This window comes from Pygocentrus nattereri, chromosome 2 (assembly GCF_015220715.1).
Source record: "Pygocentrus nattereri isolate fPygNat1 chromosome 2, fPygNat1.pri, whole genome shotgun sequence".
Classification (NCBI taxonomy): Eukaryota; Metazoa; Chordata; class Actinopteri; order Characiformes; family Serrasalmidae; genus Pygocentrus; species Pygocentrus nattereri.
This window is the reverse complement of record NC_051212.1, coordinates 34,142,628-34,160,625: the sequence shown is the minus strand read 5'-3', so window position 1 is coordinate 34,160,625 and position 17,998 is coordinate 34,142,628. Positions and strand designations below refer to the sequence as shown.

Sequence of the window (17,998 nt, the reverse complement as noted above, 5' to 3'; positions counted from 1 at the left end):
CATTTTTTGACTGTGTTTGAAAGGCTGGCAACGGCCGCTGGATGGCCTGAGCAGCTGTGGGCCATACATTTAGTACCATTGCTGGATGGGAAGGCACGTTCAGCCTATGTTGCCATGGAGCCGAGAGACGCGTTGGACTATGCATGTGTTAAAAACGCTATCCTTCAGAAATTTGAGATCAGTCCTGAGACATATCGCCTGCGATTTCGTAATGATGTAGTGGGCGAAGATGAATCACCACGAGAACTCTACGTCCGTATCAAAGGTCTCTATGAAAAATGGATGCTGCCGAATACCAAGACCAAAGAACAAATAGGAGAAACCATCATTTTGGAACAGTTTTTGAAAGTTGTCAACCCCGACCTAAGGAGCTGGATACTGGAAAGGGGTCCGTCGTCCGCGGCCGAAGCAGCCAAAATGGCGGAGGCCTACGTCACGGCAAGGCGCGCGGAGGGACCGTTCCAGCTCGGCGGAGGCAACAGCGAAGGCAGGCGTTTCAAAGAGACCGGTGAGTCAAAGTGGGCGGTTCGAAGTGGTTTTAAGCCTAAAATTTCCAAGCCCTTTAGTAGGGGACACCAGAGTTTTAAAACGGCTGAAAGTACTGCTGGGAGCTTAGACAAACCAGGCACATCGCGCGTTTTTAAATGCTTTAACTGTAACGAACCCGGTCACAAAGCTAGTGTGTGTCCTAGGCTCGCTAGAGGCACCAGTCAGCTAGGTATTAGCCCCGGAATTAGCGATAATGTGTCTTTGGTTGAGAAGCCTACAGAAATGACAGTCAATGTTAAGATAGCAGGGAAAAAGCTGAAAGCGTTGGTAGACACGGGAGCCAGCCAGACACTCGTTCTAAACAACTGCTTGCCGGATGACATGTTAAAATTAGCGGGTAGACTGAAAGTAAAGTGCGTGCACGGGGATGAGGTAGTCTATCCTACAGCAGAGGTAAACATGGAAATACAAGGGCAAACTTACCTGCTAACGGTTGGGGTAATGCAGAATTCTCCGTATAAGGTTATACTGGGTCGCGACGTGCCAGTGCTGATAGATTTGCTGACGGACAGGCAGAATGAATCAGAAGTTTTAGTCGCAACCAGACAAAGAGCTAAAAGTGCTGAGGAGGGTAACAGAAGGACCCTGAGTGAGTTGCCATTTAGTGATGTGGTTAAAGCTAAAAAGTCTAAGCGAGAGCGGAGACAAGCTAAGGTGCGCGGCACCAAAATTACGGAGCCTGTAGCGGTAGCAGACCTCGGCTCTGGCCTGACGAACCCTAGCCTTGCGGAGCTGCAGAAGAACGATACAACCTTACAGTCATTATTTCTCAAAGCAGTGCAGGGTACACTCGACAGAGGGAGTTTGTTTGTCATCAGAGATCAGATTTTGTATAGGCAGAAAGGGGAGCAGGAGCAGCTAGTAGTGCCGAAAGATCTTAGAGCAGAGGTTTTAAAAATGGGACATTCTGAACAGTGGGCGGGCCATATGGGGAAAGCCAAAACGCTAAGCCGCATTTTGGCGAGGTTTTATTGGCCTGGGCTTCACTTAGATGTCGTAAGTTATTGCCGCTCGTGCCCACAATGTCAGTTAACGGCCCCATCGAATAAATCAGACAGAGCCCCTTTAATTAATCTGCCAATAGTAGATGAACCTTTTACGCGAATAGCGATGGACATTGTAGGCCCCTTGCCCCGTAGTCGTTCGGGTAATAGGTATATCCTCACTTTGTGTGATTACGCAACCCGGTATCCAGAAGCGTTTGCTTTACGTAACGTAAAGACCAGGCAGGTGGTTAACGCTCTTATCCAGCTGATCTCACGGGTAGGAATACCCCGAGAAATTCTAACTGATCAGGGCACTAACTTCACATCAAAGCAGCTTAAAGATGTTTTTAGCTTGTTGGGCATTAAGGGCTTGAAAACCACTCCGTACCATCCGCAAACTGACGGTCTCGTGGAACGATTTAACAAGACGTTGAAGGTGATGTTGAGGCGTTTTGTGAACGAGACTGGATCTGATTGGGACACGTGGTTGCCGTATGTCCTGTTCGCCTACCGGGAGGTGCCCCAGGCATCAGTTGGATTTTCTCCGTTCCAGTTACTTTACGGGAGGGAAGTACGGGGCCCATTGGATGTCCTGAAAGAGACTTGGGAAGGACAGAGCCCCGGTTTACAACTGAACGTCCTTTCCCATGTGCTCAAGATGAGAGAGAGGCTTGCACAAGCAACACAGATAGCACATGAGAACCTTGAGCAAGCGCAACGTCAGCAGAAGAGCTGGTATGACAAGTCAGCGAGGAAACGGGCACTGACACCAGGTGATAAGGCGCTGGTGTTGCTACCGACGTCTGACACAAGTCTTCTGGCAAAACGGCACGGGCCCTACGAAGTGCTAAGAAGGGTGAATGAGACCACCTATGAACTGTTACGTCCTGAATGTAAGAAAACCGAGCAGTCTTTTCACATAAACATGTTGCGGCAGTGGCAAGAACGAGATAAAGACTCCACGGAACACCTGTGGGTGCAAGCAGTTGGAGAGGAGGAGGAATGTGAGGAGCAGTACTTTCCATCCAATACCACCCAATCAGAGGTTTTACAACTGGGACACCTTACACCAGCGCAAGTGGAGGAGCTCAAGGGCGTAATACCAGCAGGTCTGTTTAGCCGAGAGCCAGGTCGGACTACAATGATTGCGCATTCCATCCGTCTGCTGAAAGACGAGCCGATCAGACAAACGAGTTTCCGAGTGCCAGCTAGGCTGATTCCAGACTTCAAGGTTGAAGTGGAACAAATGCTTTCTGCAGGAATCATAGAGCCATCAACAAGTCAATGGTGTAGTCCTGTGGTGTTGGTTCCAAAAAAGAACGGTGAACTGCGCTTTTGTGTGGATTTTTCAAGGTTGAACGCGGTGTCTGTCTTCGACCCATACCCCATGCCAAGGACCGACGAAATCATCGAGAGGTTGGGAAAAGCTGTATTTTTATCCACTCTTGACTTGTGTAAGGGTTACTGGCAAGTGCCACTCAGCCCGGAGGCAAAGGAATTGACCGCGTTCAGGGCGCCGAATGGTTTATTCCATTTTACGGCCATGCCGTTCGGTCTCCATGGAGCGGCAGCGACATTCCAACGGCTGATGGACAGAGTGCTGCATGAGACGGAACAGTACGCGGCCGCTTATCTGGATGATGTGGTGGTCTTCAGTGAAACCTGGGAGGACCACCTACAGCACATGGAAGAAGTGCTAAAGCGGATTCGCGGGGCTGGCTTGACAGTGAACTCTTCAAAATGTCACTTGGCCAAGGGATCTGTCTCCTACCTGGGATATGTTTTGGGGGGAGGAGTTATCCGGCCGCAAGTGGATAAGGTAGAGGCCATTAGGAATAGTCCGATACCTACTACAAAAAAACGGGTGAGGTCGTTTTTAGGATTGGCTGGTTGGTATCGTCGTTTTATTCCTAACTTTTCAAGCCGTGCGGCCCCATTGACTGAATTGACCCGTAATGACAAGCCGCAAAGAGTCAAATGGACTGAGGAGTGCGATAAGGCTTTTAAGGACCTTAAAGACTCTTTGTGTTCTGACCCGATTTTAGTAAGCCCTGATTTTAGCCAACCCTTTACTGTGCAGACTGATGCGTCGGGAAATGGACTGGGGGCGGTTTTGCTCCAAGGCGAGGAAAAAGACCGTAAACCCATTCTATATATTAGCAGGAAGCTTTTTCCGAGGGAGCGTAACTATTCCACAGTAGAGAAGGAGGCTCTGGCAGTCAAGTGGGCTTTAGACTCTTTGAAGTATTATTTGATGGGTCATGATTTTGTGTTAGAGACTGATCATCGGGCGCTGCAGTGGATGCGGCAGATGCGGAACTCTAATGCCAGGATCACTCGCTGGTATTTGTCCTTGCAACCCTTTCGGTTTCAGGTTCGCTACCGCAAGGGACAGGACAATGTGACAGCGGACTACCTCTCACGTCACGAGGACAGTGACTGACGTAAGGGGGGGGGTGTGTGATGGTGCAGTGTATGCCCATCACTGAAATTAATAGGAATATTGTATGTACCTACCTTGATGTCCTGTGTAGAAGGGGATGAGGGCAAATGGGAGGTAAAGTGGACCGAGGCTTCTTGTCCCTGTTGGGCGGATCCACCTTCAGGGAAGGAAAGGGGCCTCAGTGTCCTAAAGTGAAAAACCTGCAAAGGAATGAATTAGTTAACTAAGGAATACTTACCGGTAATATGTATATATTAGTCACGACTAGTCAGTAGATGTGTATATATGGGTGTGTATATATGTTTATGTGTGAATGTAGATTAGAGCCCTGGGACATCGTCCCTTAAAGCAAATTATTAGTTTAGTCGGGGCGGGGCTTCGACAATAAGAACGCTCGATGTTCTTTCAACAGGGGGTTTTCTCAGCTACCTGTGGGAGGAGAGGTTTAATCCCGGTACGAGGCTGTTAGCTGCTTGTAACAGTTTGGGAATAACCTGTGGTGAGGATTAGCCTTGCGGCGAAATCTCAAGTTTATCTTTTGTTTTATTTCTGTTTAATTCAGTTTTTCTTTTGTTTTGAGTCTAATAAAATAAGTACGAGTGCACTTGGACTTGGAGTCTCGCCTCCTCGTATCCACACCCACGCCCATAGCGCCAATTTGGCCGTGCGTAAATCCCGGTGCCTCTTCTTTTGGAGGTTGCACCGTTACAGGACGCTTCAGGTGCGTTGGATAAAGAAGAGAAGGTTAAAAGAGCCATTCTACTTCACACTGTCGGCGAAGAAGCGTTAGAGGTGTATAACCGTTACCCCAACCGGAGAAAATGGCACAGTACTGATGGAGGACATCATGAAGGCATTCGGGGACGACTTCAGTCCACAAAATAACGTTATCTTCGAAAGATATCAGTTCTGGTCGCACATAATATCATCAGGAATATCGGTGGACAGATTTATCACAGAACTACGCCAGAAAAGTAAAAACTGCAAGATATACTAGAGATAAGCTAGTATTCAGCATAAATGATACTCGGTTGAAAGAGAGGCTGCTAAGAGACACTGATTTAACGCTACGCAAAGCCATAGAGATATGTAGATCTTCAGAGCACGCAAAAACACAGCTTAAAACAATGTTAACAACACCTGTCATTCATGATACATCTGTGGATACGTTGAAAAAAGCGACTGTACAAAAACGGACAGGATGGAACAAAAGCAAAATGAACAGCAAAAAGCAAGCGACAAATGAATGCCATAAGTGTGGAAACAAAAGCCCAGACGATGCCCAGCTTATGGTGTAACATGTCACAAATGTGGAAAGAACAACCACTTCGCAAAGGTATGTAGAGCAGACACTGAGAAAGGCAGTTACAGAAAAGCAAAAGCTGTGAATAACATAGAGAGTGAAGTTGACTCTTTGTACATTGGCATGGTACAATGTGAAGGAAAGAAAATGTCAGGACGGATGAAAGACACTGTATGGCACGAATTTCCAGGAGTCCACCACATACACATCACGCCAGTGATCCATGCCTGCAGAAATGTGCCCCTCTCTATTATGGATCCATTGAAAAAGACACTGAAACAATTGCAAGAAAGAAAAGTGATAACACCTGTCAGAGAGCCAACTGAATGGGTTAACAGTCTTGTTGCCACAAAGAAGAAAAATGGTACGCTTAGGGTGTGCTTGGACCCTTGTGACCTGAATCAAGCAGTCAAACGTCAGCACTACTCCATTCCTACTCCTGAAGATGTTTGCAGCAAATTAGCGGAAATTAGCAGATTAGGAAAAGTCCATCTTCTCCATCCTAGATGAAAAGGATGGATATTGGCAGATTAAGTTGGATGAAACGTCATCAAAGCTCTGCACTTTCAATACGCCGTGGGGTCGCTTTCATTTCCTCAGACTCCCGCTCGGGATCAAATCTTCCAGCGAAGTATTTCAACAAAAGAATTGTGAGACCTTCGGTGACATTCCAGGTGTACATGTCATCACTGATGACATGATTATTGCAGTGTCATCAGAACAGGAGCATGATGTGATCCTGCATAAGGTGATGGAGAGAGCAAAAATAGCAAATGTGAAGTTTAACAAAGACAAAAGTCCACACAGTAAAATACATGGGACATGTCATCACAGCAGCAGGTCAGCGAGCAGATGATCAAAGCAATTGTTGACATGCCAACCCCTGATGATAAACAATGTCTCCAATGTCTGTTAGGAATGACAAAGTTCTTGGCACAATACATTCCAAATTAAGCTTCTCTCACAGCTCCTCTCAGACAGTTGTTAAAAAAGGACACGGTATGGCAGTGGTGTCCTCACCACAGTGCAGCACTGAAAACTTTAAAGGAAACCCTCACACAAACCCCAGTGCTCAGGTACTTTGATCACAAGATACCACTTACACTACAGGCGGATTCTTCAAGAGATGGATTGGGAGCTTGTCTGCTGCAGGAAGGCCGCCCAATGTGCTATGCCTCGCGTGCGCTCACTAACACTGAAAAGAGGTACGCACAGATAGAAAAAGAGTTGCTTGCCATAGTATTTGCTGCCAAGAGATTTCACCAGTATGTCTACGGCAGACCAGTGACTGTGCAATCCGATCACAAGCCTCTAGAAGTCATAATGCGCAAGCCGCTGAGCAAAGCACCAGCACGTCTGCAAACAATGATGCTACAATTGCAAAGGTATGACCTACATGTAACATACACTCCTGGCAAGGACATGCATATTGCCGACACTCTATCACATGCCACAGTGGGCAGAGGCAGTGAACATATAGATGAAAACCCATGCGAGGAGAAAGTTGTATATGCCTTAGAGGCCACAGAAGCTCTGAGTGAAGAAACGCTCAGTGGATTGAAGGAGGCAACCGCCACTGATGGCGTATTACAAGCCGTATGTAAAAACCACATGAAAGGCTGGCCCAAAAAGAAGCGCAGTCTTGACCGGTCACTACACTGTTACTGGTCAATGCGAGATGACATCAGCATCCAAAATGACATTGTCATGATAGGAGAGAAAATTGTCATTCCCCAGAGCTTCAGGAATGTGATATTAGAGAAATTGCATCTTGCACACCAAGGAGTGCAGTGTACAAAAGCGAAGGCAAGAAAAATCCTTTACTGGCCTGGCATGGCACGAGACATAGAGACCATGATTGAGAAATGTGCACAATGCCAGCAGCTACAACCCAAGCATCAGCGAGAACCTCTCATTCCTCATCAAGTTCCAGAACTGCCATGGATGAAAGTCGGAGCAGACATCTTCGTGCTGAATGGTCAGTCGTATCTTCTGCTCGTTGATTATCTGACCAAATATCCAGAAGTGCTCAATCTGCCTGATACAACTGCTTATACAGTAATTCAGAAAATGAAATCTGTTTTTGCAAGGCACGGGATCCCCAAAGAGCTGATGAGCGATCATGTCCCATTTGCCAGTTACGAAATGAAATCATTTGCAGCTTCATGGGAGATCAAGCTCACACACTCCAGCCCAGGTTTTCACTCGTCAAACGGAATGGCCGAGCGATCCATCAAGACAGTGAAACATGCGCTAAAGAAAGCCATGCAGACCGGCACAGACCCACATCTTGTACTGTTGTCACTGAGAAACACACCGGTGACGGGACTAAACATGTCACCTGCACAAATGTTGATGGGACGAGTCCTGCGGAGCACACTTGCTTGTTCCAGTGCTGTGCTGAAAAAGTCCACACCGCATGTCCATGACAGAATACAGGATCTACAGTGCCGTCAAAAACAACACTATGACCAGCATGCAAAGCCACTTCCTGTGCTGAGCTCAGGTGACACTGCACACACAGACACGTTGAGGTTGGGAGCCTGCAGTTGTTATACAACAGAGAGATTTTACAAAGGGAAACTGGAAGCATCAGCATGTGATCTTCTCAACCCTCCTCCTCCCCCTGCACCCTGTTCTCTCACCCCTGAGGATTTCGTCACCTTCTTTGAGGAGAAGGTTGATAGAATCTGCCAGTCTTTTGCCTCCGTCCCCACACCTTCCACTAGACCGCATCATCTCATTCTCAATCCCTTAAACTGTTTTTCTTCTCTTTCCACAGATGCTGTCCTTCAACTGACCAAATCCAGTAATCCAACCACCTGCCCACTGGATCCCATCCCATCTGCATTGTTTCAGTCAATCTCTGAGGACCTATTGCCCTTCATCACGTTTCTCATCAACAAGTCCTTGGCATCAGGTGAAGTTCTATCAACTTTCAAGACTGCAAGAGTACTCCCCATCTTGTAGAAACCCATGCTTGACAGCTCTGATGTCAACAACTACAGACCGGTATCACTTCTTTCTTTCCTTTCAAAAGTTCTTGAACGTGCAGTCTATAATCAACTTTCTTTCTTTCTCACACAGAACCAGCTCCAAGACCCCAACCAGTCTGGCTTCAAACCAGCACACTCTACAGAAACTGCCCTCATCGCAGTGACGGAGAACCTCCAATCTGCAAGATCAGCCAAACTGTCTTCTGTCCTGATCCTTCTTGATCTCTCAGCAGCTTTTGACACAGTCAACCATACGATCCTTCTGGACATCCTCACCAACCTCGGAATCACTGGTTATGCGTGGAAGTGGTTCAAGTCCTATCTGGAGGATCACTCTTATCAGGTAACATGGAGAGGGTTCACATCCTCTCCATGCAGGCTCTCCACTGGTGTCCCCCAAGGCTCGGTCCTGGGTCCTCTTCTCTTTTCTCTTTACACTAGCTCTCTTGGTGATGTAATATCTTCTCATGGCTTCTCTTATCACTGTTATGCTGATGACACTCAACTAATGTTTTCTTTCTCTCCCTCTGACACACAGGTTTCCAGTCGCATCTCAGCATGCCTGTCTGACATCTCTACATGGATGGCAGCCCACCACCTATAGCTCAATCCCAGCAAGACTGAGCTGATATTCATCCCTGCGACTACAGGTCCTCATCATGATCTTGCCATCTCATTCGAGAACTCCCTGATTGTTCCATCTGTAGAGGCAAGAAGTCTTGGTGTGACTCTGGATGGCCAGTTATCATTTTCGATTCACATCGCGAACCGAACTCGGTCATGCAGGTATCTCCTGTACAACATCCGAAGGATCCGACCCTTCCTCACCCGAGAGGCCGCCCAGGTGCTAGTGCAGTCTCTTGTCATCTCAAGACTTGACTACTGCAACTCACTCTTGGCTGGTCTTCCCATGCAGACCATCAAGCCTCTGCAACTCATCCAGAATGCCGAAGCATGACTCGTCTTCAATCTCCCCAAGTTCAGCCACGTCACCCCACTGCTGCGCTCCCTTCACTGGCTTCCTGTAGCTGCACGCATGAGATTTAAAACCCTAATGCTTGCCTACAAAGCCAAAAATGGACCAGCCCCTACCTACTTGATGGCAATGGTGAAATCTCGAACTGTACCACGAGCCCTTCGAGCTTCGAGTACAGCTCGGCTTGACCCGCCATCCTTCAAGGTGCACGGAAGACAAGCATCGAGAATGTTCTCTGTACTGGCACCCAGGTGGTGGAATGAACTCCCACCGGCTGTCTGAACAGCAGAGTCTCTTGCTGTCTTCAAACGTAGACTGAAGACTCATCTCTTTACACAGCACTTGAATGAGCACTGAATTACAAGCTGCACTTATTTTATTGTACTGCACTGTGTATTGTAGTCTATTGTATTGTATCTTATTGTTATTGTATTGCATTGAATGGCACAGAGTTCTGCGTTCAACTCTGTTTCTTTTTCTCTCAGTGTCTGCAGTGACATTTTGTTTCTAGCAGTATCTGAGCTCAGGACTGTCTTTTTCTCTAAGCTATTGGTAACTAGCAAAGATACTTTCTCTAGATTGACAAAGCACTTCTTGTAAGTCGCTCTGGATAAGAGCATCTGCTAAATGCTGTAAATGTAAATGTAAATGAGATGAATCACGTTCCTACACCGTGCAGACTCCAGCAGGTATGATGTTCAGGAGGAATAGACGTCATCTGAGGAGGATACATCCAAGTCTTTTCCGGAACACAGACCCTGATGAACACTTTGACTCAGAGGTAACACCTCAGACACCCAGATCAGACCAACACCACACATTCCACCTCATGAGAACAGAGACAATGAGCCTACTTGCTACACCAGATCTGGTAGGGCAGTCAGACGCCCTACCAGGTACAGGGACTAGTCCAGTGGACGACATAACGGGTCATTTAGTTTGTTCTTGTTGTTTAAAAAAAAAAAGGAAGTGTGAATGTTAAAATTTACAGAAGACGTTATTTACATTTGTTTAAAGTCTAAACACAAAGGTGAACAGAACACAATGCAAAGTTTGACAGAAAAGTGTTTGATACTGATTTACTGAAAAGTCAGTTGTTTACTGAAAATATGATTTATAGTGCTTTGGAATATACACCTTGAAATAAGAGTGAGTTTGAGTTAATACACTTTAGTTAATGTATTAAGTTCAGATGGCGATAGTCTGGACCAAGTCTTGGAAAAGAGGGATGTGGTGTATACGAGCGAGCACTCTGTGCTCGATTATGTGAGCCTGTCATTATCACCACGTTGGGTGATTGCTTGCTACTCACTGCAGGTGTGTGTGTTGTTGATTCCCCGAGTAAAAGAAGTCGCACTGCGTGAATCGTTGTTAGTAACCCACAGTATTAATGTTATATAGTTAGCACAAGACTACAGCAGAGGACAAGTAGGCAACGCTGTTGGAGTTTTACACTTGAGCCATTTTAAAATGCTCTCGTTTTTCTTTACATATCAGTTTTCTAGAGTCGTTTTATAGTGTCAACCTCTAGGATTGACGCTCTTAAAGCAAATAGCATAAACCGTGTAGCTGCGGCTGCTGTTCATCATTTATGAGCCAATCGTAGCGCGGGAGGCGGGGTTTGAGGAAGACTTACAAAAAGAGGTATAGCCCGCTGACTGCTGGAGGTCCAGAGCGGAGTAGACGCAGAGCGGAGTAGACGGAGGGCGTCTGTGCTGTTTGCCATGGCTGCATGGCTACTCGCTGCTGGCTTTCTGGCCGCCGGAGTTTATTTCTTACTGCTGCGAGTCTGCGGAGAGACGAGGAGGTGGTGAGTTCAGCACCCTGCAATTAGAGCAGCCCAGACTGGCTCTGCATTTCACGGCTGTGCGAGAGTTTATAAGAACGCTTCAGAAAACTGAACCTTTCTGAAGAACTTTCTTTAGAAGCCCAACGCTGTAAAAGTAGAAGTAGATAAAGTCTGCATTTCAGAGAAGAGCATAATTTTAGAGTTAGCGAGAGAGAGAGAGAGAGTGGGATTCCCCGCGAGGATTTTACGTCCTGGTATGAAGCAATGTCTTGTAAAAAAAATAAATAAATAAAAAAGAGCTTGTAAAGGGAAATTGTTCTTTAGTAGTTGAAGAGCTCAGATCAAGTTTGAAAGCGCACTGCAAACTGGTGTGGGGAAACGACAGGACAGACAGACAGACAGATATATATATATATATATATATATGAGAAGACATGCAGATAGATAGATAGAGATGGATAGACTGCTAAACAGATAGATAGACAGACAGACAGGTAAAAAGACAGGAAGATTGATTGATAGACAGACATGCAGTTAGATAGATTTTTTTTATTTTTCTTAGGTTTTTTTCTCAGTACAGTTTTCAGTAAGACTCAGAGTGCCACAGGCTTTTCTGCTGAAGCTAATTTTCCCAGGCCTGTGTGTGAACATGCTTCTGGAGTTCACTCATTTCCAGCTGCCAAACACATCTGGATTCAATTCAGTTTCATGAGAAAATTTTAGATGCCCAGGAATGAGTGTGCTTATGCTCACACACTCAGTAACATCCATTTCCACATATTCCTCTCTAGTTATTTCCAAATGACTCAGTAAAGCTTCCTTCTTTAAAGCATTTTTATGTCTGCTGTGTCCTGAAGCGTGTCATTTACCATGATTTAATGACCGTGACTGGACTTTCAAGTCAAGTTGAATTTATTTATATAACGCTTTTTACAACCGATGTCATCACAAAGCATCACCTCCAGGTGAGCAAGCAAGGAAACAGACAGTGGCAAGGAAAAACTCCCTCAGAGCTGAGGAAGAAACCTTGGGAGGAACCAAGGCTTACAAGGGGGGACCTGTCCTCCTCTGGTCAAACTACCTACAAAGTTATTATACTAATAATATTAATACCAGTAGTATTAGTAGTTGTAATAGCTAGGCGTTCATGAAAACATCAGTGTAGGGTGGGCAGCTAGTCTAAGGCAGGTGGCGGTAGCTGGGCGTGGGCAGCTGGTCTGAAACGGGTAGCAGGAGAGCTCGACAGTCAGTCATCCTTCAGTGTCCGGCTGGACAGGTGGGCAGTTGTTTACTCAGAAGAAGGTAGAGAGATAGAATTAGTTTTGTTCTGTTTGGGTGTGTGTAAAACAGGGAATGTGAACATTTCAGAGTCTGGCTAATGACTCCGGCAGATCTGACTGACTGCTTAACTAAAAGGAGAGAGCCAGAAGGACACATAGACATGGCAGCACTCTGAAACAGTTTGGCATCCCTCCGCTCCACCGTCTGCAAACCTGAGTGACCGCGTGTGAGCAGCGGGACGACAGCAACAGCGTCTCAGTTTACTATAATTCCCTGTATCCATGGACCCCTGGACCTACTGCCTTTATCTAAGGAGGAACATTACCTACCAAAAGCTAAACTGAACAGATGACTTTTCAGCCTAGATTTGAAGATTGCGACTGTGTCTGAGTCCCAAACATTTTCTGGAAGAAAATTTCAGAGTTTGGGGGCTTTATAAGAAAAGGCTCTTCCCCCAGCTGCAGCCTTCTGAATTCTAGGAACTATTAAAAAGCCGGCACTCTGTGATCTGAGTAATTGTGATGGCTCATAATAGGAAATAAGATCTTGCAGTTATTCAGGAGTCCATGTAGTGCTTTATATGTCAATAAAAGAATTTTGTAATAAATATGGAATTTAACAGGCAGCCAGTGAAGTGACTATAGCACTGGACTGATATGAAATTTTATAAAATATGATATTTTATAAAATATATTTGAACTAGTTAACGTTTGCTTAAATTCCTGCTAGTGCATCCTAACAGTAGTGCATTACAATAGTCTAGCCTTGAAGTAATAAAGGCATGTACTAGTGTTTCTCCATCACGCAGGGACAGGGCATTTCTTATCTTGGCAATGTTGTGAAGATGTAGGAAAGCTGTCCTAGTGATGCTGCCTATGTGTTGATCGAATGATTAATCTGAATCTATTATGATGCTGAGATTTTACGCTGCCGAAGCAGGTGAAACTGGAAAGTCAGCGAGATTTTAAATTAAATCTGGTAATTTATTTCTTGCCACTTTTGGACCCAGAAGGAGAACCTCTGTTTTGTTACTGTTTAGTAGGAGGAAATTCCATTTCATCCAGCTTTTCACGTCTTTTACACAGTCCTGTATTTTCTTTAATCTGTATTTGTCATCAGGCTTGGCTGATATGTACAATTGCACATCATCTGCGTAACAATGAAAGTTAATGGCATGCTTACTTATAACTGTGCCTAACGGTAACATGTATAGTGTAAATAATAATGGTCTTAAAATGGAGCCTTGAGGAATTCCAAATCTTACTTTTGAATAATTGGTAATAAATTGTTTATATTTATGAACTGATAACTGATAAGGTTCAGGCAACGCTGGCCAGGATCTGGAAACCAAAGTCATTTGACAACTTCCTGAGATTGCATTCTTTACAATGTTTTTACTTAGCAGACTTTTTAAAAGCCATTCATAATGCATATTTGTATGCATTCACTTTTGCTTATCCACTGTGTGTTTATGTTGATTCGGGCAGTGTGTTACAAACAGTACTGTGCAAAAATCAGAGACCACCCTTTATTTAGGATGACCAGTCAAAATGGTCATTATGTAAAAGAGTACTCATTTTCAGATTTTTTTTCAGTGGAGATTAGATGGAGAATAATATACTTGCATAAGAAATGAGAAAGTCTGCGTAAAGTAAGTGGAAAAACAATAGTGTCCAAAACTGGGTTCAAACGGAGTTCAAAAAATTAACAGATATTGAGAAAATGGAGTTCCTAACAGCTGTGCAACCTGCTAGACAACCAATACTGTCATCAGATAAACAGCACTTAAAGCTTTCTTTTCAAGAGACAGGAGAAAAAACTCCACTCTTGCTTCAGATCTGATAAAATCCACATGTTTTTATTTATCCTTCCACTGTGAGAAGACAGCTCAACACTATGAGTCTGATGGGGTTTGCAGCTGCCAAGAAGCCCTCACTGAAAAAAAGAAAAACCTAAATTAAAGTAAGAACCTGGTGGTGTTCTCAGAACAATGAACTGACCACCCCAGAGTCCAGATCTCAACATCCTTGAACGTGTTTGGCATTATTGGGATCATGAGAAACAGAACATTTTACTAACTTTAAAAACTAAATTTTGGAGGTGTGAAAGAACATCCCTTAGGCATCCAAGCCCTCCACAAACCAGGAAACTGGCCTTCAAGTGTCATCATGATGATCCATCAGTCTGGAAGGTGCTAGGAAACATTCACAGAATTGAGTCATATAAGCAGGTACAGATATGTAAAACAATAGATAAGATGTTTGCATGCAGCTGTTGTAGACCAGGAACTAAAATCTGATCCGAGGTCTTGAAGTACTTTCCTGTGCTCATCTAAAATGTTCATCTGTAGTTGGCTCATCATGCAATTCTTGTACCTCTCTTGTAGCGATATGTTGCAATAAAATTAACACCTTATCCACAGATATAAGTTATATAATCGTCGTTTACAGTGCAACATGCTGATGAAAGGGACGGGACCCATAACTTAAAGGGGGTTTAAAATCCTTACTTATCAAGCTGTTCTGGACTATATTGGCTATATAAATTTTTTTTTTTTTTTTTTACACACACATTCCCCCTGTGGCTAAATGTGTGACTGTTCACTGAGCAGAGCATAATGCAATTTAGGTATTTAATTTCTGACACCAGAATCTGATTCTGACTCGCTGTCCTGACATTCAGAAGATCTGGATACGTTTCCTCCTGCAAATTAGTCTGATGTCATGGTAGAACATAAACTGTAACAACATTTTTTTTATTTTTTATTTATTTATTTTTTTTATTTATGACTCTAACATTTCACTTCTAAGTTTTTAAGCCCCCCCCCCATGTTTACCACTATCTTTCCATGTTGCATATCCTACGGCTTTCTAACTGTTCATCTGGTTTGACAATAAATAAAGAGGCTGATTTCGAATTTATTTAAATGGGCCACTCACCTACAGCATAGTAATGAAAGGTCTAATCTAGGTAATGGCACCAGATGAAGAATCCAAACCCTTTACAAATCAGTATAGTGGCCTTGTGTCTGAAGGAATTGGTCTTTATTTCATGCACACAAGCACCCACATTCAGACCAGCCCACATTTACAGGTCCACTCTATACATGATGAGTAACGGCTGTGGTAGATATGACCATATAGGTACAGACAAACAAAATAGTTGGGGCAGAATCTTCTGGGTACAAACACATACATTAAATAAATTGATGGTCTATTTTGCACCCTACTGTATCTTCATTCTTTATGATAAGTGAAACAAAACAGGAAATTGAAACAGAAGGAAGTTATTTTTATATTATTACTACAAGCTGTGTCTATGTATGTATGTATGTATGTGTGTATCTGCAGGCAGCAGGGAGAACCTCAACTAGTGAAAGGATGGCTGCCGTTTTTTGGTGTTATGCTGGACTATGCCAAAAACCCACTAAGCTTCCTGCGGGCAACTCAGCAAAAATACGGAGACATCTTTACATGTAGGATTGCGGGGAAGTACTTGACCTTCATCACAGACCCCTTCTCTTTCTCTGTGGTGATGCGTCAGGGCCGAAACCTTGACTTTCATGAGTTTGCCATGGGCTTCTCTCATCGGGTAAGGACACAGGTTTGGAAACAATGTGAAGGAAAAGTTCTATGTGCTGCTCTTGAGACTGTTCATCTGAAAGTTAACGTTCACCTTGAATGTCCTCTTTCGTATCCCCTCAACTTTTACCCAAATATGAGCCTCACCAATCGGATCAAGTCCTGTGTGTCTCTCTCTCTCTCTCTCTCTCTCTCTCTCTCTCTCTCTCTCTCTCTCTCTCTCTCTCTCTCTCTCTCTCTCTCTCTCTCTCTCTCTCTCTCTGTGTGTGTGTGTTTTATGAGCACAGGAAGTGCTTATTCACAATAGAAGGAAATACTTTTACTGATTGAAATGTTGCATCTAGACATGGAAAGGCGTGAGTAATGTTGCAAAAAGTCATATATCATGTTCAGAATCAGCAGATTTATTTATTTTTTTTATAAAATTGGAATCTGCAGACTTTTTTTTTTTTTTTTTTTTTTTTTTTTTTTTTTGCTTACTCCAAACAAACATGCGCCCATGTGATTTTTTTTTTTTTTTTTTTTTTTTTTTTTGAATTTTCTGAGATAAATAACATGAGTTTGGCAAGTGCACGTATGCTGTATTTGATTGCTCCTGCCACACCTAAACCAAAATGCTGTTAAGTTATCTGCTCTTTGTGCTAAACAGCCAGTTGCCTCTTCAGTGCTGCTTTCAGTGTAGCACATTATGTGGTTCTTTGAATGAAACTGGAAAGTAATTATTTTTTTTTTATTTATAAGTTTCAAATGTCAGCTTGCCTCACTATCCTAACCCCATCACTGATCTCATATCTTGCAGGTATTTGGTCATGCTGATTTCACAACTCCAGTGTACAGTGAAAGCTACGATAAGGTCCACTCTATCTTTACACAAACACTGCAGGGCCTGCCCCTTGAGCAGCTATCAGAGTCCATGCTAGATAACCTGCAGACAGTTTTAGGGCAGCACCTGCCCAGTGAAAAGAATTGGAAGGAGGAGGGGTTGCAGAGTTTCACCAGCCGAATCATGTTTGAGGCTGGATACCTGACAATATTTGGCAGGAAGAATGGAGTTGAGGCAGGCAGCACAGGAGGTGTTGATACATGCATGAAGAAGGCAAAGCAAGATTTTTTTACTTTTGACCGGGCATTTCCTGTGATGGCAGCAGGTATGCCTATCACATTATGTATACCTGCACTGTGGGCAAGGGAAGCATTAGCGGAGAAACTGCTGCATGGTGAACTTCGTCAAAGGATGAGCATTTCAGATCTGATTCAGCTTAGGATGAACGCATTTGATCACATGCACTTGGATGAAATTGGGAAAGCACGTACGCATGTATGCATGCTCTGGGCATCGCAAGCCAACACGCTGCCGTCTGCCTTTTGGAGCCTCTACTATACTCTGAGGTAGTAAAATTACATGCATTCATATATATTCAAAAGCTACAAAATGCAAGTCACAAATGTACTGTTTGCAAATTTATACAATTTCCCACTTAACCCAAATGACACCAGCCAGCGAAGACAGGTTTGTTTGAACTTCTTTATTTTTGCATTGGAGCTAAAGACTTGCATAGCTAACAAGAAGCAGAAGCTAATACCTCCAGGGCTTGTTTTTCCCAAAAGCACCTTAGCACAAAGATGTTTCCTAAATGGTAGAACAAGCACCACACCGAACACGGTCTCCCACGTAAGATGATCTTAACACTAAGATCCTTTATGGGAAACTGGGCACACGTTAGTGTACCAACTGTTGGGCTGGCCTGAACAGCATTTTACAGGTTTTGAATACTCACTGATATTTCAGAACAAGGATCCAGATAATTCTCAGTCACCCTTAAAAACAAAAATATTTGAAACGTTTTAGTCGTACGTCTGATAAAATGATCAATATTCCATTTCATACTGACTGCTAAACATACATCTTGCATCCATCAAAACATCCCGACCTCCTGACCTGTTGTGTTTTTGTAGGTGCCACATCTGTTATTTTTACTTGCATGGATTCTCTGGAATACAACATTTAATGTTGTATGTAAATATTGTTAAAATTTCAACATGCAACATTTACTTCCCCTTACTGCCCATATACAAAAACCTGGCTTCAAAACA

At 44.0% G+C, this 17,998-nt stretch overlaps 1 protein-coding gene and 1 long non-coding RNA gene across 2 annotated transcripts in view; one reads left to right on the top strand and one right to left on the bottom strand.

The window, feature by feature from the left end:
* The first annotated feature begins 10,894 nt into the window (after positions 1–10,894).
* Positions 10,895–17,998, top strand: part of LOC108436144 (cytochrome P450 7A1) — an 18,175-nt gene continuing 11,071 nt past the window's right edge. Inside the window, exons 1-3 of the mRNA XM_017712437.2 lie at positions 10,895–11,063; positions 15,674–15,914; positions 16,704–17,293. Coding sequence (XP_017567926.1) covers positions 10,978–11,063; positions 15,674–15,914; positions 16,704–17,293 — 917 coding nt within the window. The 5' untranslated portion in view covers positions 10,895–10,977. The remainder of the gene's footprint in view (positions 11,064–15,673; positions 15,915–16,703; positions 17,294–17,998) is intronic.
* The window catches only part of LOC119265261, an 18,538-nt gene continuing 14,750 nt past the window's right edge, over positions 14,211–17,998 (bottom strand). The window contains exons 4-5 of the long non-coding RNA XR_005131538.1: positions 14,403–14,517; positions 14,211–14,258 (exon numbers count right to left, since the gene is read on the bottom strand). This is a non-coding gene — a long non-coding RNA (uncharacterized LOC119265261). The remainder of the gene's footprint in view (positions 14,259–14,402; positions 14,518–17,998) is intronic.